Genomic DNA, 24,656 nt, shown 5'->3' on the forward strand with positions numbered 1-24,656 from the left:
CCTTTGGTTCTGGCTCCTGTACCCACTGGAGAGAACAGGAGGTTCCCGTAGGATTGAGTTGCCCAAGGTTTCTTAAACTCTTGCCACAAAGAGGGAAACATTACAGTTGTCCAGTCCTTGTGCTTGTTGAGCAAATGGTCAAAGAATGAAGAGGTTTCCTCCAGGCTGAGGGACTGGGCTTGGGTCCTGGCTGTCGTCTGCCCAAAAGTGGCAGGAAAGGTGTGGACATATGGAGACAGTCACAACACCGGGGCTGGGGGACAGCACGGGCACACGGAGGGCTTGAGGACGCGCCGAGGGTTTGCTCGGCTCCGTTCACGGCTCGTGGTTCCCATACGGGGACCATGGAGGCGGCGATTACCCCGAACGTGGGAGCGAGTGTCGGGTGGTGCGAAGCTCGGCAGATGCAGGGTGCCTGCTGCCTGTCTGATAAGGCTGCGAGCGCTGCTGGCAGTTAATATTAACCGAGCATCCTCTTCCTCTGCCCGGGGAGGTCTGGGGGGACCCACGTGGCCTCACGAGGGCTGAGCCGGGCTGGGGCAGCGGTGTGGCCTCTCCCGATAAGCCACATCGGTTTCTGCTCCTGCAGATTTACAGCCGGGGAGCGGGGCGGTGGGTGCCGCGCTTTGCGGTGCGGTGATTTATAGTGGCTCAGGGCGGCAGCTGCTTTCCTCTCCGGCAAGGTCTTGGCAATTGCACTGGGTTTTACGGCTGCCGTGACTAAGCCGTGGGCGAGTTAAAGGCTCAGCCAAGGTCACTGTGTGGTGGGACACAGGTGGGAGCAGGTCCCTTTCAGCTGTGGCTTGGAGAATGTCCCCGTCTCGGCGTGGGGAGGGCTGGGGCCGTTAGCATCCCCATGGAGGGGGCTGCCTCGGCTCTGCCGCTGTGAAGGGCTGGTTTCACGGCAGCGGGGATGATTTCAGCCCTCTGATCCCTGACCCTGCATGCTGGAGCCTGCTGAAGACACAAGTGAGATGAGTTTGAGGTTCTCAGCTCCCAGACCCACGTGGGAGGTGAGACCCCCACCACGAGCATCACTGGCCCCACTAAGCAATGCCTGCACTGCCCAGTTGCTTTTCCATGTGTCCCTTTGACGCAGACCGAGCAATGCCGGCAGGGATGAGCTGCGGCAGGCGAGGAGAGGGAGGATGATGAGGAAGGAAAGGTCAGATGCTATCGCTGCGCTCCCTTCCATGCGCCAGCTCCTGCTCGGGTGAGCTTCCCAGCTCTTCTGTTTTGTTTTAGAGGCAGCACGGGGGCCCCAGAGCCCTGGAAACTCTTTGCGCTTGGGGTTTTATTGGCATGTGGAAATAGTTTTGTCTGGTTTCAGATCTGGCTGATCACTAACCTTCCCGCTGCCCTCCCCCAGAAAAGGGCTGACAACCACGGGCGGCTCAACTGTGCTCGTCTTCCTCCCTCTTTCTTTTTTCTCCCCACATTGTTCTCCAAAATCCCAGCTGCTGCTTTTCTGCCCCCTCCCTTTCCTATCCTTGCACATCAGCTGGGATGGAAGTATCTGTTTTTTGTATAAAAGCTCTTTTTTTTTCATTTGTACTTCTCCCCCCATCCTGGGGGTCTCGGCCTCCACCCTGGGGTTGTGCAGGGACAGGAGCAAGAAGGCAGCTCTGGGCACCCTTGCTGTCACCCCTGGGCTGGCAGTGGCAGAGGGGGAGCCTTGGCAGGGGCAAGGGCACCAGCATCTCCAGAGCCCTCTTTTTTCCTTTCCAATGGAGAAGCCTGGCAGATCCCGGCGACCAGAGCTGCCACATTCCTCCCTTATTTATCGCTGGCAAAGCGCTGATGTGGGACATTCCTGGCAAGCCGTCTCCCACGGGACGGGATGGGACGGGATGGGACGGGGCAGGTCTCCTCGTGGCCGTGGGTTGCTCTGCGATACACCGCGGGCTCCTTCCAGGACCGTGTATTTATGTGCCAGTGCCTGGCTGCAGCTCCTGCGCTCAGCAGAAGAGCAGCCGGGTGCCAAACCCCATCCCGACTGTGTTCAGGCGGCCGAGCGGATCCCTCGGGACCCCCCGGCATCGATGGGAGCCTCCACCCTGGAGGGGTCTGCAGGGGGTACCCCAGCCCCGGGAAAGGGCTGCGCTGGGCTGCCCCTGGTTCAGGTGGTGAGGCGGTGGGGTGGATGCCAAGGTTGCTTCTGTGGTTGCTTTGGGTCTTGTCCTCAACCCTCTCCCCAGGCAGATGTCCCCACGACCACAGCTTGTGACACGGCCTTGTCCTCGCTCCTGGGCAGCCTTCCCGGCAGCCAGCGTCCTTCGCAGAGCCAGCACCAGAGCAAAACAACCAACCCTGCAGGAGGGGTTCAGGTGAAGACGTTCAGGCTCCGGCTCCCCGGGTTGGTGTTGCAGCCCCGGTGCGCACCGGGAGCCTCTGCAGGTGCAATGGGAGCCTTGCAGAGAGGAAGAGGAGGAACGGTAGTTTTGGGGGAAAAGAGGTGGATCGCATTTGGGTAGTGGAGGAAGGAAGAGTTGGTTAAGTGGGAAGGACCCTGAGCAAGTGTGATCCACGTGAGACGGAGGTAGGAAGAATCTTTGGAATTGGTTATCCGTCATCTTGCTGTTGAGAAAGCCTCCTCCTGCCATCCGCCTGGAAGGTCCTGCTGAGCGCACGGGTTGACCACGCGCTTTGGGCCTTCCTGCTTTGTCAGCAGTAGACGTGTAGGACACGGAGCTCTGGACACCTCCGTGGCGTGGTAGGATGTGATCTCAGGAGCTGGCGGCCATCGTATGGGATGACACACCAGGAAAGAGGGAGGGCCCTGCTCATCCCGCAATGGGCTCCGGTAAGGAAGACTAGTGAGATAAATCCATGCCGATCCTTTCATTGTCCTTCAAAGAGTACCCTCGGAAAGGGGATACAGCCAAGGCAGTGGACAGCGAGACCAAGCAAGCACTGGAGAGGCATGACCCACTTGATACCTAAAGAGATGCTTGGTGTGAGCTGCTCAGGGGGTCCCCAATGTCCCCATCCACCCTTCCTGGCTGCTGGCTCTCCTTCCCATTGCCCAATGGCTTTTTCCACCTCCAGTCTTCCCACCCAGCCCACAAAGGCGCCTGGGCAGCCTCAGCAGGGAGGAGGAAACTTTCCCGGACTCCCAACCTCAGCCCCAGGATCGTTCCCTGTGCCCAAGCCTCTGCCCGCATCTCCCCTCCTGCCAGGGATGCTGCCTGCCGCTCCTGCCTGCTTACTGCCACCCCTGCCAGTTTGCGGCGTGTAATAAATTGCTCCCTCATCAAATTTGGGCAAAATCATGTGGATTAACTCACCAGGACCATCTGTCTGGGCTGTCCCAGCTGAGGTGGAGGTGGTTGCAGGCTGAGGATCGCTTGCCTGAATGTTCTGGGAGCTGGCAGGAGCCAGGTGAGGGTGAGGAGCAAGAAGTGGAGGAAGGCAGCGTGTGACACCCGCAAGCAAGTCCCTTCTAGGCAGTGGGAAAAAACTCCTGTGGGCTTTGTTCTCCTTTGGGTGGGCTCTGGCAGCTCAGAAAGCAGCTTAGATTGGTCTGGTACCTCCTTCTTCCCCGTATGCCTCTCCACGGGACCGTGCCTCCGAGTTAGCATCTCCCTGGGTGATCGCTCTTTTTTTCTTTTTTTAAAAATAATTTTAACTGTATGATGAGCAATTCAAGGGAAAATAGAAGAAATGCTTATTATTGCTGAGGATCTCAACCCAGCCTGAGGAGATGTGTTCCTTTTGTGTAACGAAACATCCGTCAGGGAACAGTCATGCAAATTCTTTTCTCTTTTCTTCTTTTTACCTCTTTCATTGGTCTGGAGCCTGTAGCAGTTGGCTCAGGGAAAGAGAGGTTTGTTAATTCAGGAATCTTGCAAAGCCTTGGTCGGTGGAGGACGCTTGCTGAAGATCCTGGCTCGGGGCGATCCTTTGAGGGGGACCGTGGCAGCGTGGGAACTGGGAGAGGTGTTTGCTCTGGTCCCTGGGCACTGTGTGGTGCCCAGAGCGGCTCTGGGAAGGCAGGAAAGCGGTCGCCAGCTCTGCCAAAGCTGTTCTCCGCCGTGAAAAGGGACAAGGACCCTTGGTCACGCTGCTGGGACAGTCACCACCAGCGCCGCGTTCCTGGGTTGCTAGCCCTGAGGAGCCAGTAAATGTGAGTTAAACCCTTAAAATCACAAGATGGGCTTAAAAAAATCCAACTATGAGATTGTATTCATTTTTGTTGTTATTATTAGACTCTTCGGTACGTCTGGGTGTTTTCAGGAGTCACCTGCCAAGTTTTTCTCTGCAGCTGGGAGGTTTAAGGTCCTGTAGCTTGCAGTGGGGTGGGTTATTGCTGTTTCTTGTTAGAGAGAGGTGACTCCAGCCTGACCACGGCTGTGCCTTGGGAAAGGTGGCAGGCTGCCTTGCGTGGTTTGAGTCTTCTTCACCAGTCTGTTCTTCTGGGAACAAAAAGTAGACAGAGCTGCCTGGGCAAGAGCCAGAAGCCGGTGCTGTTGCTGCTGTGGAGGATCTTCTGCTCCCGTCAAGGGGAAGAGCCAAACCTCCCCGGGAGCAGGAGCAGGTCCAGCAGCCAGAGCCTGAGGAGCCACAGCATGAGGTTGTTGCCGCTCTCATTCCCTGCGTCCCTGCAACGCCGCTTCTCTTCTTTTCTGCTGGAAGCATTGCTTTGTCCTTCAAGAAAATTTCTTTTTTGCCTGAATTGAGTATATTGGGTTTTTTCCCCCCAAAGCCCGTCTCTCTGTGTCTCTGCAGGCCAGCTCTGGTTTGTGTGCGGCAGGCAGGGCGCAAGCCCTCGGGCTGATGACTCCAAATGAGTTAAGACAAGTGTGGGTGTCCCCACCACATGGGCTTGTGTGGCTGTAGAAAAGCCACCGAGCAGTCCTGCTGCTGAGCGAACCGGGGAGACACCTCATTAAAACAATTTTGAAGATATTCATCCAAACAGAAATGTGAATTTATTTTGCTCACGCTGTCTTTCCTTCGGCGTTCTCTTCTACGAATCTCCCAGCAGATGAATTTGCTGGTAGGAAACAGAAAACCCGGGCATGTCCAGGGGCTCTTGGTTGGAAATGGAGCTGGGTGGTGGAAACCCAACAATCCGGTGCCTCTTCTGCATCCATCCGCTCGCTTCTGCATCGCCTCCGGCCGCGGGGCCCGTTGCAGCTCTGGGTATTTCTTGCGCTACAGATGCTTAAATAGTCATAACAACACCGTGTCTTCCCGAGCCGTGGACTCATCCTGACGATGATTTTTCCTGTCGTTTCAGGTATTGCCTCCTTTCCCCGGGCTTTTCCTCAGCCCAGCAACGACTTGTCTGAATAATTCAACTAAAAATTCAGGATCGCAAATAAATAAGGGATAATTGCTAACAGCTCGCAGACAATCCGCTGCCAGAGGAAGGCTAAACTCCTGGTGAATTATTTATCCGCTATGAATTATTCGCTCGGCCCTGTTACAGAAGAAAAGCTCCTTCCCAACCTTTGCCTGCCAAACGGCCTGGCTGGGGGCAACTCTCCTAGTGCTGACTCAGTTCTTTCCCCACGGCTCCCGGCTCCCGCTGCCTGCCTGCCTGCAGCTCCCGTTGCCTGCAGCTCCTGTTGCCTGCACCACCCGGGGCTTGTCGGGATCCGAGCCCTCTTTTTCAGCCACGCTGGAGCGGTCCCGCTTCCCCGTGGTGTGGCCAAGCCCTGGCATGAGTCCCATCAGGAGGTGAAGGCATCTTTCTGATGGGGTCTTGCACCCTGTGCAGGCAGGAGTCCCTCTGAAGCAGCTTGCCTGCAGGATCGGTGTTCCCATTACACTCCCTGCCTGCGGGCTTTGCCTGCGCCTTAGGGAGAAGGTCTGGAAGTTATCAAGTCCTTGGGGAAAAAGGCAGCTCGGCTCCAGAGCGCTGCAGCCCATGGCTGAGCAGGACCCCGTCCTCCGGTGGTAGCATCAAGGAGGTGCTCATCTCTGTGTCTGGGGTCACATACGGTGCCACTGAGTGTTTTTGGCACGTGGAAAAGCTCTGAGCAAGCTTCTCTCCTTCGGGGGGCAATTTGGGGGTACCCCAAGGCAGCTCCAGCCATGCTGCTGGGTGCCTGGGTGTCTCCTAAAGCTCCGGGTCACACTTCAGGGCAGGTACGAGGGTCGTACTCCCAAACCATCCTCTGGCTGCTGAAATACGTCTCTCCACGGCAATCACATGCTCCCTTACAACGGGAGCCTGAGTGGCTCTAGTTGGGGGAGGTGGAAAGGGCTCCCTGGGGGCTCTTCCCACCTATGAGCCCTGGAAAGAGCAGCCGGTGCAGGGATGGAGTCAGGGATGGAGTCAGAACAGGGGTGTGGGCTGGAGGTTTCCTGCAGGATGCTCGCTAGCTTAAATGCGGTAACACTGTGAAACAGTCCGTGACGATGTCTCTCTCAGCCTGCTCCGGAGCAAGTGCCTCCGGGCCGAACCAGGTGCCTGGGAGCTCTCTCTTGGCCATGGGTGATGGCCTCTGTGGAGCAGGACTCACGGGCATCCCGCTGCTCATTCCTTCCTCCGGGAACACAGCTAGAAATTGCCCTCAGAGGTGAGGAGCCGCCCACCTGGGCTCATCAATCTCCGTTTGCATCCAAAAGAAGAAAAAAAAAGATTTAGGAGAAAGATCAATATTCAAAGAGCTTTTTTTTTTTTTTTTTTACACGTTCCTCTGGGGTTAGGAAACTCGAGGCAGGTACTGGGAATAAATCCTCCCAGCTACCTTGATGTAAATCAGGAGGAAGATGATGGATTTATGGGAGTCGTGTCTGATTTACGCTCCTGTGTCTGGTCCCTGCAGGTCGGTGCGTGCCCCTGGGGAGGCGAAGAGCCGGATGGGGACCGGAGCTGCCGCCGCTCCTTCCGCCACCAGTCCCCCGCACCGGCATCCTGCTACAGCCGCGGTGGGACTGGGGCTGGTGTGGTGTGTCCGGGTGAGTTTTCTTTGCTTTTTAAGCCCAGTTCAGGGAATTTAGGTATTTTTGCTTTGCCTCTTTCTGCTGGTCTTCAGCAAAGCACGTCCGCTTGGGCACCAGTCCCAAAGCGTAGCGATGCCCTGCTGGGGGCTGACTTTCTGACTTGGTGGAGAAAAAGGCTTTCGAGTCACTCCCAGTGATGCTCTCCCCCTCCATCTCTCCCATCCCAAGAGCCGGTGAGGACTTATGCCGGCAGGGTTGGTGTCTCCATGGAAGAAGGGGAGACTCTTCCTTGGGAAAGTTCTTCTCCGAGGACTTTGAAAGGCTCCTGGGGGGGTGGCGATGGGGGGGCTTTATCCAACTCTGGGGCTCCCCTTATCAAATCATCCCGGGTTCCCGGCCGTGGCGGGGCTGGGGAGCTGTTGTTATTCCTCTCATGTAGCAGGAAGGATTTCTGCGAGTGCCATAAACCTGTCACGTGGGCAGAGCCTGGGTGAGCTCTAATTGCTTCTATTTGCATAATGAGGCGAGGCTCAGCATCCTGCTGATATTTGAAAGAAGAAAATCAAAATCAGCTCTAGATAAACAACTCCCCCCCCCCATCCCTACCCCCACTCCTAATTTGCACATTTTCTCCCTTAATGCAGGTTTTTCAGCTCTTTGGTCTTCTCGGGAGCACCAGGACCCCCCTGGGACCCCTCCCCAGAGAGCATGGGTGCTGGGGGGTGTGTGTGGGGGGGTGCTGCCCCTTTCCTCTGTCTGAAGTGGTTTGGGGGCTTTGCCCGGGGCTGGCGGTGGGGGACGTGGTATGGAGGTGTCTGAATGGGAGCTGGAGAGGATTTGGGTGCTCTTGGGGCTGGAAATGTGGAGCCCCGGCTGGAGCTGGGAGCCCCCGGGCTCTGTGCGTGAGTGGGGCTTGCTCATGGCGTGGGGCTGTCCGGTGCCGGAGGGTCTGTGACCAGCCCAGGGCTGGCGGGTTTCCCTGAGTGGGAGCCCAGCAGATGTCACTGCATCCCAGTGTCACTGCATCCCGGCATCACTGCATCCCAGTGTCGCTGCATCCCGGTGTCACTCCATCCCGGTATCACTGCATCCCAGTGTCACTCCATCCCAGTGTCACTGCATCCCGGCGTCACTGCATCCCAGTGTCACTCCATCCCAGTGTCACTGCATCCCGGCGTCACTGCATCCCAGTGTCACTCCATCCCAGTGTCACTCCATCCCGGTATCACTGCATCCCAGTGTCACTGCATCCCGGCATCACAGCATCCCGGTGTCACTGCAGTCCCTGTGGGGACCGTCCCACCTAGGGGACAAGGGCCAGCTGGGGTGCAGCCCTGCTCACACACCCCATGCTGGCCCCAAGTGTCCTGCTGGCTTCTGGGGACCTGCCAGGGATGGGGTGGGATGGGACGGGACGAGACAGGACCCTTCCTCACCTGCGAGCCCCCCGGGGTGGCAGGAAGGGCTTCGCTTGCACCCCAGGTGTTGCTGGCTGGGGGGATGCTCCTGCCCTGGGGCCCTTAGAGGACCTGGAAGAAGGTCCAGAAGGACTTTGAAGAAGGGATGATGACCCCTGGCTGGGCTGTGACACCAGCCCGTGTCCCCAGATGTGCTGCGCCTCTGTAAGCCCTTTTCCCCACTCACCCACAGCCCAGGGGACCAGGAGCATCCCTGCTCCTCCTGTCCCCAGGGTCTTTCCCAGCGGCCAAACCTGGGTGTCCCCTTGGCGCTGGGGGGACCTCGGGCATCGCCAAGACCTGCTTGGTGCCCATGGCTTCTGGGACCCGGAGGGGCTGTTCTCCTGGTCGGGGTGCCGGGGGGATTTGCACTCTTCGCCCCAGGAGGGACAGTGCCTTGCTCGCTTGAGGCCAGGTAGCAGACACTGCACAGGAACATGCTGTGTCCCTTCCCTGGGGGACGGGGTGAATCGTCTCCTTCCTCCTCCTCTTCCTCCCCGGCACATGGGCTGGTATCCTCTGAACCCTTTGCTGCCCTTCAGGGGAGAAGTGCTGACTCCAGATGTTTCCCTAAATGAGAACCTTCTGCAAACAGTGCCGGTTTATTTTCATACCGAAAGAAAATGAAAGGGCTGTTATGATGACGATCATTAATGTTTTTGCAGCCCGTGTTTGTAGCGGGGGCTGCTGTGCCGATGGGATAGTGGATGGAGAGACAGACAGACAGATGCGTGGGGAAGCCGTGTCCCCCCTCCATCCTCTGCTCTCCGGGTGCATCGTTGGGCTGGTTCGCTCTGGCCAGCTCCATCTTATCCCAGCTCTCCGGATTGGGGATGGAGAGTGAGCCCTGTGCCTGTGGTCTCCGCTCCCTCCCCCAGCCCTGGTGGTCCAGGGATGAGCTGAGGGGGGAGGACCGGGACCCCCGGGAGCAGGGACTTCATCTCCGTGGCAGCAGGAGCACGAAGCGCCCATGCTCAGAGATGTGCAAGGGTAAAAGGACAGAGGTCAGAGAAGAAATCTCCACATACGAGTGTTACCAAGAGTGAGCCCTTGTCTGAACGCCCGCCAGGGCTCAGCCACTCGCTCCAGGTGTGGCCGAGGGTCCCCGAATCGCTGCTGTGGCCCAGGACCCTGCCTGGTGTGGAAGGTCAGCACCAGCCCTCTCCTCATCCAGCTCCTGTTTCTGTCTAAGCCCAGTCTCTGGCTGGGATGCTTTTGCTGCTCCCATGGTCCCCTCCAACATGAGCCGTTACCTCCCCCTAACACCCATGTTACTTGGGCTGCTGATAGCCCACGGCTCAGACAAAATCAGCCGGATCTGATTGAACATTTGCTCTGCTCCTCCAAATCCACCAGCATCCCACCTGCTGAGCCCAGCCCATGGACCGGCGCCTGCTCTCATCCTTTTTGCTTTCTCGGCCCGTCGGTCTTCAGTGACCTTCAGCCCGCGGCAGGGCTAGAAGGACAGGGGAGATCCGGCTGCCAGCGCTCGCTGCTCCCTCTGCTCTCCTGCCCGTGCCAAACCCGCGGCCGGGGCTGCTGCCAGCATCCCCATCCCGGACCGCGGAGGTCCCCCATTCCCTTGGCCCTCATGGTATGCGAAAGTCCCTCCTCGGGCTGGTGTGCCAAATGGGAAAGAAGCAGCAATGCTTCCCCCTCATCCCCTCTCCCCATCCCCTCCTCATCCTCTGGCCCCTGGTGAAGCCGAGCGGGGCAGGATGGAGAAAAGGAGGAGTACCCTCAAAGGTGGAAAGAAATCCTCCCCGGCAGCTCTTAACAGGGGGGAAGGAGGGAACAAGATGGGAGGAGAGGTTGCGAGCACGACATAGCCCATGCTTGCAGCAAGCGAGCGTGTGTGTGTATGCACGCCGGCTTTCCATCAGGCTGATAAAAGGACTGGGAGCTCTTGAAGCCGAAGCCAAGGTGAGTAACCTGTGGCTGTCCTGGGGGACATGGGGGGGGGGAAGGCCTGTTTACTCAAGAGCAGCAGGGATGCTCTGGCAGGAGCTGGGGCTGTCGGTTCTGCGGTGGTAACAGCTTGCTGAGGAGGGGTTGGGTTTCAGCATCCCAGCCCGTGCCGTGAGGAGGGACGCCGGCTGGGCAGCTTGGCTGTCACCCCCCAAATCGGTGGTCCGGGGGGATGCATTGGCTGGAAGTGCAGGATGGATGGGGGTCTGCCTTCTCCCCGGGTCCCCGCGGCTGAGCGGGGGGTGCTGGGGCTGGTCCCCGCCGTGGTGGGGCTCCCCCCGGCTTTGGTGGAGCAAACACAGCCCAGACACCAGCTGGGAAGCGGTGGCTTCATGCTGACCTGGGTGAGGGGTCTCTACCCCAGGTGAGGGGTCTTTGGTCCCTCTTGCCCTACCAGCAAGCGGGTTTTTTCCTCCTCCCATGCAGACAAGAAGCTCCCATTGCCATTGCACAGCTCTTTTTGCCCTGCCTAGGGTCTCGCTTGCACCCTGCCTGCAAATTTCCAAGGGTTTCCTGGGCTCCCTCATCACCCCCATGTTACATTTGGGATTTGTATTTAATTCTTATTTATTTCTTCATAGGTTTGTTCCTGTCATTGCTGCTGTTCCTGGCCCGGCTTTCCAGCAGGTTTGCTCTGCAGAGAGCTGCAGGTTGGCTATGAAATATGACAAAGCGTTCATTTAAATGCACACCATGATGTCGGCGAGTCCATTAGGGGAATTAATTTGAATGGTTGGCATTTAATAAACAGCCTCGTCCCTCCTCTCCCTCCCCCCCCGTCGCCATCTCAGAAGGGTTAAAAAGAAACCACATGTGGATATTGGAGGGAGGGGGGGAGCAGGTATCTGGGTCTGGGGAGGTGGGGAATAATAAAAGAGAGCTGGTGTTCTAGGAGGAATTGCAGTTTGTTTTGTTCACGGTAAAAAAAAGCACATGTGGAAGGGGGCCGAGCAGAGCAGTTTGGGTTCATGGGGGGTTTGGTGCGTGGAGAAAATGGGGGGATGAAACAGCGATGGGAGCCAGGGAGGACGCGCTCCGGCCGGAGGGTCCCAGCCTGCCTCCAAACAGGCTGGGCTGGGGGGAGGCGAGGGGCTTCGAAGGACGTTTCTCCCCATATGGTGTGTATTACAAGCTCCTTTCTAGTTGTAAAGATTAATTTAAAGCCTTTCTCACCTCCCCCCCATCCCTCTTTCATTGACAAATGAACATCTGGGTTGAATGCTGCCCAGATCCTAATCAAAGCATTTTTTCAGGGCCGTTGTCTGCCTTTATGGCTATCTGCTTTTCGGATTCTTTGCAGTTTCAATGCACTTGGCAATTCAGCCTGTAAATACCCCTCTCCGGGATTTATGATTCGGGCTAATGTGATTTTTCTCTTTGCCTCTTGATTCGTTTGTTTGGTTTAGTTTAACGACATTTTCTTGTCTGTGCATAAGTTAGGGCATGAAGGGATTTTTTTTTTTCCCCTCCCCTCTTTGCAGTGGGTTATTAACAATTAGCAAAAATGGCTTTTTTTAGGGGGGGCTACGCTGGCTGATGGGGGCACCGGGGAGCCAAAGGCAGCCCTGAATCCCTGACGAGCATCCCCCGGTCATCCCAAACCATCTATTTTTCTTACAGAAAGCTTGTTTTTTGAGGTTTTGCCGAGAAAGCAGCTTTTCGTCAAAGCGAAGCCGAGCCCCTTCCACGATGCTCAAGGGCTTCTCTGGCGGGGAGAGGCAGCGCAAGCCACAGCCCAATATGGAAAAGCCATTCGCTCCCTGAAACGATGCTCGAGCTGCTGACCGAGATGCCTGAAAAATAGGGAGTGTTGTGACTGGGATCCCATTCCCATCAAACTTGATTTTTCCCCTGCAAGCTCCAGTTTGGGAGTTAAAGGATTAATATTTAAAACCTAGCTGGGATGTTGAGTAATGTTCGTTGTGTCCCAGGTGCTATAGGAAAGGATAGTGCTTGAGCCGGGGCAAAAAGGCAGAAAATTCCCTTTAAGGCAAATACAGGGACTCGCAGGGGACGTGACATGGGGTGCCCTGTGTTGGTCCCCATCCCTGAATGAGAAGAGAGCTGGGAAACAAAAAGACAGTGTTTTTTGGGATATATTCAGAGCATATTCATTCCTGCAGCAAACCTTCCTCCTCGCCCTGGGCTTCCCCTTCCTCTGGCAGAACGGTGAGGCCAGTTATTTACCCCGATGGACGCCTTAATTAAGGTGTATGATTTCAGGCCATTTAAACCATCAAGGAGAGATCTTGTTTATAAAGCAAGTGCACGGGGTAATGGCAATATTAATTAAAAATGTTCTCCTAAGTGAGATAAAAATACACCATGGTGGAAAGCGCTTTGCTGCTCTTCCTCGGCTCTCCAGGACGAGGGGTCACCCAAATCCCGGAGCCTCCTCCGGTGCTGCAGGGATGGGTACCATCCACCACCCTGACCCTCTCCACCGAGGATGTCGCTGGGGAAGCCGAGCTTTGGCTGGGAAACTGGAGCGGGTTAGGAATGGTGGTGGTTTACACCGATTTCCAGCTTGAAGCTGGTGTGGCTGTTCCCCCGCACGGCCAAAAACGCATCTTGGTTATTGCAGGGAGAGCTGCGGCTGCGGAGAGCATCCTTGCACAGGGTGGGGAGCGGTTTTGAGCAGATATGGGTAATCCCCCATCACAGGCGCGGGGCCTGTTTTTCCCAAGAAACTCTGAATTTCCCAGAAATACAACGAGCCAGGATGCAGCAGGCAGGTCCCTGGCAGTGGATTTGGGGGCATGAAGAGCCAGAGCCGCACTCCTGATGGGTATGGGGCTGAGGTGCTCCCCGTGCAGAGCTCCGGAGGTAGGGAAGTGCCTTCCTGAGCACCCGGAGGAGGCTCTGGGGTGATTTTTAATTTCTTTGCGTTTTTGCTCCTCGTTTTTAGAGCGCTCGGCACCTCCTGCCTCTTTTTCATCCCTTTCCTCCTCGACACTCGCCAAATAAGCAGCGAGCGCGGCCACCGACCATGGGTCTTCCCAGCAATGCCATCGCCGCCCCGTCAATCTCAAGGTCAGGGTGAAGCCTGACGTCGGTCCGCAGCTGAGCCAGCACATCCGTGGGGCGAGAGCGGCCACCGGCAGCCCCGGGGCGAAGGTGAGGTGGATTTATGGGGTTTCATATCAGCGCTATCGATCGGTGGGGCCGTCTCGGCGGGGGGGGGGGGTTTGGATGCTGAGGTGCGTCGTGGCCGAGGAGGCTTTTTGGGGAGGGGGAGGAGGGAGGCGGTGGTGTCTGGGGGTGCTGGGGAGCCCTTCTCGATGTCCCCCCATGGAGGAGGACGCGGTACCCGGCAGCCGCGTCTCCAACCTCATCCCTAACCCCATGTGTCGGGAAGAGCGGGAGAGGGCGGCCGCGGCCCCGCTCTGAGCTGCTGCCGAGCAGAGATTTGCAGCTGAACTCTGCTCAGAAAGTTGCTCTCAGCCTTTTCTCATTTCTTTCTGGATTTAAGGAAGCTTCCAAATTCCTGCACAGCCAAATCCTGGCTGGGGCTGCCAGGAAACCCGGCCAGCAACAAGTACGTGCCGTTTCTGTACCCACAACACAGCCAGTATTGCTGTTATTCTGCGGGTGACGATGACGGGACGGAGCTCCAGCCCTCCCAAGGATGTGATCCCGTCCCCTCCGGGGCTTCGGCCGGCACCCTGCCCTGGGTGCTGCCCCGGGGAGGGCGGTCAGGGCTGCGGCGTTGCCTCCCCTTCATCGCCACCTTTTTATAAACAAACAAAAAAAACCCCCCCACCCCACCCCAGATTCCCTAAACTTTACCCGCCCACCCTCCCTGTAACCTCCCGCTTTCCCAGTGCATGGAAGCACATCGCCTTTATCCATTCCCGCCGGGATTTACGATCCCCGGGACTTCCTGCGCTGCCTTTCAACGCGCTCGCCTCCTTCCCGCCACCGATAAATCAAACCTGTTTGTTTCGGGTTGCTCCTTCCCCATTTCTTTATTTATTTTTATTTCTTCCCCTGCCACTGCCTCCCTCAGTCCCCGAGGGTTTGGGGGGACACCGGAGGCGCGGGGGACAGCGGCAGAGCAGTGAAGCAGCCCTGAGGCCACGGTGAGGGTACACATTGGATCTCCAGGTGAAATGTTGGTGGCCGGGAAAAGGGGGATTGGGAAAATCCCGCACCGCTGGTACAGGCTAAACATCGCTCCCCATGTCTAAACACCACCAGGATGCGGCCCCGCGCCCGGAGGTCCTCAAAGCTTGGGGCTTTCCATTGAATCCATCCCAGCATGATCCCAAAGCAATTTTACTGGCAGTCTCGGGAAAGCCCCCCAGCAGGGTCAGGCATCCCGAGCCGGCGCCGAGAGCGGCGCAGCGAAGGTGCACGGGGCTGCACACGCAGTATCCCCCCAGCCGAGCATCCTCCCGGCCGTGGCGGGGACGGGGAACCGGCTCCGGCCGAGCCCACCCGCGGGACGCCTGATCTGGTCTTTCCACTGGTGACTCACGGAAAAATACTTGTTTTGCAGCGACCGCTCGGCATGATGGGTGTTTCTGCCTTCGTGCCTCGCTCTCTTTTTTTTTTTTTTTTTTGAAAGATCTTTGGTATGAAAACATCTGGGATCCTGACCTTCCTGCGGAGCTTGCCTCACCTGAAGGCATTTTTCCCCCCCCACATGTGTGCAGGGCTGGCTGTGCAAACCACGCTCCGGCGGCTGCCTGGGAAGCAGCCCGGTTGCGCTCCCAGGTTTCAATTTTGGGGGGTTTATTATTTTTGAGTGGCTCTTATACAACAGCGGAGGAAGCTTGGAGGGTTTCCACCGCCCTGCGCCAGTTCCTTGCGTGCTGGTTTCGGCACGCCTGCCAGTGCCGCCGGCTGTACCGGGACCCCCCCAGGGCTCTCCGCAAGGTTTGAGGCACAACCTGGGGTGATGGGGCTGGGGACTCAGCCCAGCACTTTCTGGGTGTCCCCACTGTCCCCAAGGCCAGGCAGGACGGGGTGAAGTGGGACCTCGCTGCGTGGCTCGGCACCTTGCTGCCTTGTAGTGAGCAAGCAGGATCCGCCAGTAGAATTGGGTTAAAACACTCAAAATGGTGAATGATGCTGATTTACGCTTCAGGTTTCCAGCACTGCGCTGCTTCCCAAATACTTGCCTTTCACCTCTTTTTCCCCCCCATCCTTTGGAGGGCAGGGATGGAGCACAGCCCCTTCCCAGTGGGACCAGCCCATCCCAGCCCCGGCCAGTTGCAGAGGGAGCCCGGGGCAGCTCTATATTTAACTGAATTGGCTTTTGTAAATGTTTTTTCTTGGAAACAGGAGTGGAGAGGGATGCTCCTCAGTGCTCGCCGCCGCGAGCTTTCCCGCCTGACTTACCACATCTTCACCCTTTTCTCACAGAGCACCGACCCTGCCGCTGCTCTCTGGAAAGCAGATTAGTATTTTTTTGGGGGGGGGTGGGGGGGAGTTTAGTTTGGAAGCTGGGATGGAAAATTATTTCCAACCCCCAAATTAGAAACAGAATAATAATAAAGCGCCTTGTTTTGGAGGGGACGGTGTGTGTCATCCCGCAGCAATGAGAAGCTCGTGCTGAAGAGGAGCAAAGAGCTGTGATTTATTTTTTAATGCTACCCAAAGGACTGACTTGGCTCCGGGATGTTGCTCTCGCTCCCTTGTACCCGTCGACGGGGATGGCTGAGCTGCCATGGGCAGGGGACACCCACAGGTGGGTACCCTTCCAGTGGGGGGGGGACACCTATCACCCAATTTAGTTGTCCTTACACTTGTTTTTGTGGAGAAAAGGGGAATGTGCCGTGCGGTTTTCTGCCCTGCTCTTCCGGAGGGGGTTCAGATGGAGAGCTGATGTTAAGTGATGGGACAGGAGCCAATATTTTGCCGTGCTGGGCTGGAGGGAGGCGTGAGCAGGCGATGGTTTCTCCTTGGGATTTTTTTTTTCAATGCAGTGGATTAGAACGATTTCACTGTGGGTTGCTCTCTCTATGGTCCCTATCCCCCCAAAACCATCAGGTCCTATGAAAACTGGGTCAGACTCTTGGAAAAAGAAGTCACGCTGGGACAGTGGCTGGTCCTGCCTGGGATGGGCTCATCCCTGTGATCACCAGCCACCACAGCATTGCCAGAAAACCCTTAAAAATAATACATTTTTAAAAATTGCAAGGGATTCTCCCCATGTGCGGGGGTGGTGGCTGCTCAGGGGCTCAGAGACCCAGTTTAAAGTCTGAATTCCTGCTGCAGAGGAGCCTTCACCCCACTATATTTCTCTCCCCATCAGGTATAACACGTTGTGCACCCAAAAGCGATGCCCAACTCGGGGTGCCCCGTCTGCCTTCGGGGTGCCCCCAGAGTGGGTTTGGGGGGGAGCAGTCTGCGTGGAGCCAGTCACTGCGATTTAATAAGACACTTATTGTATGTTAAATATCAACAGCTGATAGGAAACATGTGTCCCAAGGATTAACAGCCATGTAAAAGATAAAGCAGTGAGTTAAACCTCCAAACAGCATGTTTCAAATAACCCACCACTGGTGCAATGTGCAATAACGGGGGTAATAAGGCTTGGGACGGGGAAGGTAAAACGTGTATCGCAGATCACCATGTCCTGATAACCTTGGGACGGGGCTGAAGCCGGGTTTTCTCCCAGCGAGGTGATGCCCAGGGATGCCGGATGGCACAGGAGCGACGTCAGCTCCTTCTTCCCCCATTTCTTCCTCCCTTTCCACCTCTCCCCCTTCTTCTTACTTTTTTTTTCTTCCCAGGCCCCAATTTCTCCCCTGCCGAGGCAAATGCTTTGGCTAATTAGCAAAACGTGTCAAAGAAAATGATTAATGTCCCGCGAGGAGGTTTAGCTGCCTTTGTGCCGGCGTTGCCTGACTTCTGCTCTTAAAGGTTTTATTAAAAGATAAGGGAGCTTGTGATGGGCGAGAGAAGCATGTGCTCTCCTGGGTGTTAAAGGGTCGGAGAAGGGGGGGATGCGGGGCGGATTGGGGTCACCCTCGGAGGGAGAGGTGAGGGCTCATGTTTCTCTGCCTCTGTGAGCGACCGTCACCGTGGTGTCTGGCCTTGGCAGGGGAAAAGACATTAAAAAAACGGCTGAATGCCTCCTTTATTCTTCCAGGGGCAGGTAATTTAATCTCATCAGCCAGGTTATGAACGTTTCTGTGTTACGGGGTTTTGCACGGGTGCGTGCTCCGGGAGCGATGCTTTAGGGGGTCTCGGGAAGGGGATGCTCGGGGTGGGCGCCCCAGGTCGGTGCCGAGCCCTGTCGGCTCCTGTCCCGCCTGCCAAGGGCAGCGGTGGCAGCAGGGACAGAGGTGCTCGGGCACGGGTTTGCCGGACCCTGTGGGCACAGGGGTGCCCGTGGTCGGGCTCGAGCCCTGTGGGACATCCCTGACGCTGTTTGCTGTGGGCTGAAACCCTCCACCCCAGCTCCATCCCCGGGGCTGGGTGGGCAGCAGAGGCGCAGGCAGGGAAACTGAGGCACGGTCCCACTAGGCTCCTGCCAGGACCACCGTATGCAGCATCTGACTGTCCTCATCTCTCATGGGTTCAGGCATGTTTTCATCAACGCCTAAAGCACGACCAATCCAGCAATCCCTGAAACGCATATTCCCTGCAACCCAAACCTCTGCAAAACCCCCAAACCAGCAGCCTTTGCCGTGGGGTCTTGCAAAAAGCAAAAGTTACGTGGCAGCTGCCACTGCGGGAACACATGAACCGGAGCTGGCAGTGCCACAGCATCCCCGTGCTGTGCCGAAATCCCAGCCAGGACATCGGCCCTGGGAGCCCGGAGAGGATGAGGGTGGTGGGAGCGCCATCACCAGCACACTTCTTATTTTTTTAAATAGTGAGCGATTCCAAAACCTGTCAGACACCGATATCTGCAACTGCAGAGGCCTGAGCCACTCGATGCATGTCAGAGGGGTCGGTGGGGGTTGGGGCTGGCTGGCAGGAGCCTCAGTGGGGGCTGTGGGGGCTGCTCCGCAAGGTTCTCCTCCAGCAAACAGACCTCTGGGCTTAATAAGCTATTTGTAAAACTCACTCTGGATAAACAAGAGGCCGTGTGTCAGGCTGAAGGCGGCCTCGCAGGGCTCCGCCGTGCGGGGTGGGACCTCAGCGCAGAAATATTTTCAAGATAAACAGAGGAAAATGAGTCCTGGAGGAGGCCGGAGCCACTGGCAGCAGCACGCCGCTCCTCTCGGAGATATTTCGGGGCAGGAACTTGGCTTTCTGCATGCCGCGGCTGAAAGATGCTTTTTTTCTTTTGCCTCCAAAGGGAACCTCGCGTGCTTCTGACTCAAAAATAAACCCGAGGAGCGGTTGGCATTGAAGACAGTGGTGGGGAGAGGTGCAAAGCCTGGAGCTTGCAGGGGAGTTTTGGGGTGAGGGATGCAGCCGGGATGCACGGCTGCTGGTGCAGGTCCCCCTCGGGCAGAGCTGCCCTCCCTGGGGAACCCCCATGGGGCAGCCCCCGAGGCCGAGGTGGCAATATCGGTAATATCGGCAATACGGGCAGCAGAGCCGCCTTGCCGGGCTGTTGGTGCCTCCTGCCCTCCGTCGACTCCTCCGTTCCCCCATGCAGGTAGAGGCAACGTAGTGGTGCGCAGGGTGGGATACGGGCATCGCCCTGCCCTCTGCCTGGCCTTGGCCAGAGCTCGGGAAACGAGCTGGGGTCCATCCTTCCATCTCCTCCATCCCTCCATCCCCTCTGTCTCCCCTCCATCCCTCGCTGTCCACCTGGAGCAGCAGCAGAGGTGATGCTCTGGCAAGGTGGGACAGGGGACAGGCCGAGTGCCCCGGGAGCCCGATGGGCTCTCGCCGCAGCATCCCTGCATCTCGATGGCGATGGCTGAAACGCAGCATCCGTGCTCGAGGCCGGGGATGGCCCAGCGGCGGCTGGGGCAGCGCGGTCCCGTCTGGATGGTGGCAATCTGGCCCCCTGGGAATGCTAAAGTGGGCAAACTGGGGTGGGGGGGAAGCTGTCCCTTCTCCTTGTCCTGCAAACCTTGCAAACCTGCCTTTGGCCATGGGGCTCGGTGACGGTTTCCTTCTCCCCTGTTATGGTCTGGAAACTCTGCAACCGTGGGGCGATGCTCGGCTTGGGGCACCACGGCTGGGACCCGCCGGCAGCCCTGGCAGCTGAGATCTCCCAGCGTGTCTCTCCCTCTCTTCCCCACCCCCAGCAAATTTAATTAAAAGTCATTCAGATTCCTTTGAAAGAAAATGTCATCCGTCGACACAATTACACTTTAACTAACCAAAGCTGTTACAGTTCCTATATATATTGGAATCAGCCTGTCGTTATTAGTTCTAAGTAAGTAATTTATTCCCATTATTGTGTTCAAATTACAGGATATTACCCCCTGGGGAAATAATCCTGTTATTTGAAATGTAAAAAAGAATTCACATGGACAACAATGGGTTCCTAAATGAACCCAACAACAGTCCCCAATCCAAGTGCGGCATCACTTGCCTTGGATAGAAAAATATAAAGTTGCTTTTAAAAATGCTCTTTTCTCCTCTCTTTCCTCCTCTTACCCCAATAGAGGTAAATAGGGCTCCTCCTCTTCTTCAAAAGCCTCTTATTTATTGAGGGAATTCTGGATGTGCAGGAATTTGATGGGGAGCACGGGGTGGGGGGCGGACGACAGATGTATATGTGTGTGTCCCCTTATTGTGGCAGTGGGAGGGGAACCCTGGGATGGTGGGATGCGAGTGCCCGGCACAGCCCGGCGGGTTTCTGCCGGAGCTGGGAACCGTCGTTTTTCTCTGGCAAAGAGCTGCTGAGCCTCTTTGGAAACACTGTTCCCTTGATCAAGATCTTCAGCGAAGCCAAATAACAGCTCGTCTCTGCAACACCCAAACATAAGCAACTAATTTGGACCACCGAAAGGAAAAAGGGGGAGGAAAAAAAAAAAGAAAAGAAAGAGAAAGAGGAGGAAGAGGGAGGGGAGGGAAGAAAATCAGATACACTTGTAACCTGATTACAACAGCCAGCTATGTGTGCAAAATCACAATGCAGCTCTATAATTAAATCTCTCTTTCCCCCTCCTGCCGAGCTCTTTCCTCTAACAGGCACGGTACAAAAACAGTCGTTAGGACATCAAATTCCAGCTCCGACAAGAGGGGACTTTTTTTGTCTATAGCTGCTCGGCTCGTCTTTAAGGAAATAGTAATTATAAGCCCAGTGCTGCCGGCTGACGAGCTTTGTGGAGCAGAAAGGGCTCGTCTCGTCCAACCGCTCCTTCCCCCTTGGCTTCACTTGGGGCCGTGCAGAGGACTGGGGTGATGGGAAAAGCGAGGGGATAGCCCTGGGAGCCAGCCATGGACACCCCCCCTCCTTGGGTTGGTGTTTGGGGTGAGAGGAAACACTGGGGTCTAATAAGATGCTCGAGGGCTTGGAACCACAGGTATTTCTTCCCCTCTTGCACCGCTGAACCCATCTCACGTGTTTAGCATCAGCAGTTTGGTACCCGGCGTAGGCTGTGGCAGGGGACTGCCAGGCGGGTGTGATCGTTGGATGGACGTATAAAATACCCAAGAGGGATGCGAGGAGCCAGCGCCTTCGTGGACACGGGGAAAACTCCTGCTGCACGGGTTTCCCAAGGGTTTCTTCCCTGCCCGGCGCTCGGTTTCTCCGTATGGCGGTGGCGGATCCTGGGCCACGAGGTGATGGAGGGATGCTGCGGATGGGGCCGGCTTGATGGACCCCAAAGGGAGCGGGGAAAGGAGCCTCCGGCACGGTGGCTGCAGGGAGGGCAGGACTGGCAGCCTTCCCTCCCAGCCCTGCCTGTTAATGACTTTGATTTACTCCACGTTCGTCACAGCGGGCTATTCCCATCCCTGTGACACCCAGCACGTGCTTTTGCTGGCAGCTGCAGGCCGGATTCAGCCTTAGGGACCCATTTCCTCGCGGGCAGGTTCCTGCTTGCTTCTTCGGGGTATTTTTGGGAACAGGTTTTGCATCCCGTCTTTTTTTCTGCTAGCAAGTCTCGGGGGGGGGGTTGAGCTTCTTGCAATGACAACACGTCTGGTGCAACGACTTGCAGCATGGTGGGGAGGGAGAAGGAAAAAGCCTGGCAGCAGGGGACCCAAAAATGGGTCCCAGTATGCAAGATAACTACCACCGAGGTAGGATTTAGCGAGCGCACCTCGTCGTGGCAGGCTGGCACGTGCAAGAAAGCAAGACCAAGCACACACGCAGGCTCTGCAACGCACGGCGTGCGACATGGAAATTCAGATGCTGTTCCAATAAAGCTGTGGATGTTTGGTTTTAATGGCAATTAACAGCTGTTAAAAGGCGAAAGATCTATTCTAATAATACCTAGAGCTTCTGGTGCCTTTCATGAAGGGATTTGAAAATACGTTTGTGAGTGTTAATTTTAAGCCACTATAACGTACCCCGGGGAGGTGGATGGGTTTACCTTGTTTTCAGGCAGGGAAGACGAAGCAGGCCAGGGCACGGAGCGGGGTCGAGCATTTAATGCCGGCAGCGGTGGTGAAATCCCTGCCTGGCTCTGGAAGAGGGACAGGACCAAGCCAGGGCCCAGCCGGCAACATCGAGGCAGTTTTCACTGGCATTTCCCTGGTCTTTTATTTTTTGGGGGGGGGGGAGATTAACTTGGTGCAAAAGCAGAGGCACTTGCGAGTTTAACCTTCAGCAGGACCCTCGTGCTGGGGGGGCACGTAGCAAAACGTCTTTCCCTGGGAGATGCTGCAAATCTGGATTTTCCAGTTCCTGGAGGGCTCTGCTTGTTTAAATTAGAAGCAGATAGGAGAGGTGAATTTTAAGAAGGACAGAGCAAAGGCACACAAGTATGCAGTTAACTTCTAAACTTCTTTCTCTGGATCTCCCGCTGAGTAAATGCTTTAGGAGCTTCAAACCACAGCTTTTAATATCTCCTTAACATGCCCCGCGATTCCTTTCCCCCTGTCAAAACGGCAAGAGCAGCTGTGAATATTTTCCATTTTAAAATGTTTTGTATGCATACGAAAGTACCTGCAGCTCCTGTGGGCCGGGCTACGGAGAAATGCTGAAGCCAAGGGTATCTATTTTATATCAAACCTCAAAATAGCACATGCTACTGCCTCTCGCTCGCTCGTGTCCTGCATCCAGGAGGGTATTTTTGATTTAACTGACAGATCAAGGGAAAAATCCCTATTTCACTCTGTTGATGTAGAAGATCTTGTCATTCGGAGCTCAGTATTCCTGTTCACCTGGACGTGGGATTGTTTTAAACTCACAAATGCAGAATCTGTAATACTGGGTTGTTATATAGGGATTGCAGATTTGGGGAGGTTTCCCATGCACGTTTCTCTGCTAAACCACATTTTTTCCGCTGAAAGGTGTAACTGCCGTTTCCGCGCCTTACAACCAATTTAGCGGCCGGTCCGTAGCCGAAAAACGCAGGCAGTAATTACAGCTTTGGGATTCGTGCTCCTCTCAAAGCTCTCTATGGGTTGTGCATGTCAGCCCTCCTCCCTGCCTATTTTTTCCTGGTCTTGGATGAAAAAAGCTTATTATTGGGTAAAAGGGAAAAAAAAAAAAAGAAAATAAACCACCCCAATCTATCAAAGATGCAGTCTAGCTGTGACAAAAGCCCAGTACTAGGGGCTTCGTGGAGGGTGTGAGAAGCACGGGGCACCCAGCATGGGGCAGATCCTGACATGGGGGGGGTCCCAGCTCGGGGTTTGGGGGGGGACAAGCAAGCGCACAGGTGGCAGAGCGGGAAAGCAGGGAGGATTTGTGCATATGCACCCGCCGTCCTGTGCCGGGCAGGGAAAAAAATCCAGCAGGCTTTATTTGGACTTGAAAACCAGACTGCGGTTTGGGAGACGTTTGGCTTTCCAAACCCTGGAGCTGCGGGATCGGAACTGCTGTGAATGGGGCGGTGGGGGGGGGCGGTGGGGGGCACCACCCGTGTCCCTGTGTGTCACCCCCCCAAGTCCTTGTCCCACGCCGGCGGGGCGGTGGGTCAGCGGGGCCGGGATGGTACAAGGATGCTGCAGCCTTCAGCTGCGGCTGGGCATTGGGTATGGCCCCTGGGGGGGACGGGGGGGTGGATTTCTTGGGTACCCCCCCTGTCCCATGCAAAGCCCACAGCCAGGCTGAGCGCAGGGTTTATAATCAGCCAGGATTTATGGAGAAAAACGAAATCCCGAGCTGTTCTGATCATTAATCAGGAATTCTTTGCTGGGTTCCCAAGCTGTTTTCCCAGGGATCTCCCCATGGGGACCCCCCAACCCGCAGCCCCCTCCCCATGGACGGCAGCTCTTTCCTTGCAGGCAAGGGGGCGGGGGGGGGGGACGGCGACCCCGGGCTTTTGAATTAACCAACCCCCCCCATCGATGAATAAGTCCCCCAGGATTCATCGGAATAAATCCCAGCAGGGACCCCCTTGCCTTCAAATACCCACCTCTGGTTTTATTTGGGGGGGACGGGACCCCGCTGTCGGTCTCGGTTCTGCTTTTAAGATTGGGAGGGGGGGCAATGAAATCAGGGCAAAGCTTTGCCGACGCGTTGGGATCGTCCCCGTCCGTGTTTTAATGTGATTTATGCCTGGGTTTCTAAATCCAGCCACTGACTGCACGCTTTAAATATAGCTCCAAAACCAGCCTGAAAACGTGTAGTAAGCACGTTAAAAACGGAGATCGCTGGGGGGGGAGTTATTGGGGGGGGATGTGGGGGGGGTCCCAGCAGATGGCTGGGGATGGGATGGGGTTCCAGCGGGGCCTGCTCCCAGCCCGCCGGTGCAAAGTTGAGCGCTGGGTTTGCAATGAACGGGTGAGTCGTCGTGTGTCCCCCCCCCAAAAAACCTTGGCAGCCCCCCAAACCTTGGCAGCTCCCCAAAACGGGGGAAGATGCATTAGGGATGGGGGGGGGCATCTGTTTGCTTTGCCTCCCACGTCTCCAGACAGGTCTCCCCCCAAATCCCAGCCCACCCCCCCCACCTTCCAGTCCTACCTGTATCCCGGGATTGGGGGGGGGTGCGTGGGGGGGTGGGCTGTGAGCTCCTGCCCGCTCCAACGCCTGGAGACAATTTCGTATTCGACCGGGGGCGCGGGGGGAGAGGGGAAAAAAAAAAAGGGAAAAAAGAAGGGAAAAAAGAAGGGAAAAAAGAAAAAAAGGGAAAAAAAAGGAAAAATGGGAGAAAAAGGGACAAAAAAAGAAAAAGAAGGGAAAAGAACGTAAGGGGAGAGGTGTGAGGGCGAGGACGCGGGCGCGCAGGGGGGGGCGGGGGTGCCCCCTCCCCGGGGCGGGGGGCGGCCCGGGGGCGGGCGGCACCGTGGGAACCTGCCGGGAGCCCGGGGCACCGGCACGGGGGGGGGCAACGCGGTGCTGAGCAAGGG

At 56.4% G+C, this 24,656-nt stretch overlaps 1 protein-coding gene and 2 long non-coding RNA genes across 4 annotated transcripts in view; 2 read left to right on the forward strand and 1 right to left on the reverse strand.

Annotated features, from left to right (window-relative positions):
- Positions 1 to 7,480, forward strand: part of FBXL18 (F-box and leucine rich repeat protein 18) — a 40,978-nt gene extending 33,498 nt beyond the window's left edge. The window contains exons 5-6 of one of the 2 annotated variants that reach the window (XR_008232824.1): positions 5,243 to 5,388; positions 6,780 to 7,480. Coding sequence is in view for 1 of the 2 variants with exons in the window: in XM_052772919.1 (XP_052628879.1) it covers positions 5,243 to 5,294 (52 nt within the window). In the remaining variant the exon portion in view is untranslated. Of the gene's footprint in view, positions 1 to 5,242; positions 5,454 to 6,779 lie in introns of those variants that run through there. The other variant, XM_052772919.1, reaches the window with a different exon arrangement.
- Positions 7,481 to 10,217: 2,737 nt separating this feature from the next.
- Positions 10,218 to 14,475, forward strand: LOC128134915 (uncharacterized). The gene is made up of 4 exons (XR_008232879.1): positions 10,218 to 10,972; positions 13,231 to 13,439; positions 13,795 to 13,860; positions 14,332 to 14,475. It is a non-coding gene; the product is annotated as an uncharacterized LOC128134915 (long non-coding RNA).
- Positions 14,476 to 19,085: 4,610 nt separating this feature from the next.
- On the reverse strand, positions 19,086 to 24,340 carry LOC128134914 (uncharacterized). The gene is made up of 3 exons (XR_008232878.1): positions 24,271 to 24,340; positions 21,731 to 23,922; positions 19,086 to 21,285 (listed from the first exon to the last, which is right to left on the reverse strand). It is a non-coding gene; the product is annotated as an uncharacterized LOC128134914 (long non-coding RNA).
- Positions 24,341 to 24,656: the final 316 nt, after the last annotated feature.

The sequence above is a fragment of the Harpia harpyja genome, chromosome 21 (assembly GCF_026419915.1).
Source record: "Harpia harpyja isolate bHarHar1 chromosome 21, bHarHar1 primary haplotype, whole genome shotgun sequence".
Taxonomy (NCBI): Eukaryota; Metazoa; Chordata; class Aves; order Accipitriformes; family Accipitridae; genus Harpia; species Harpia harpyja.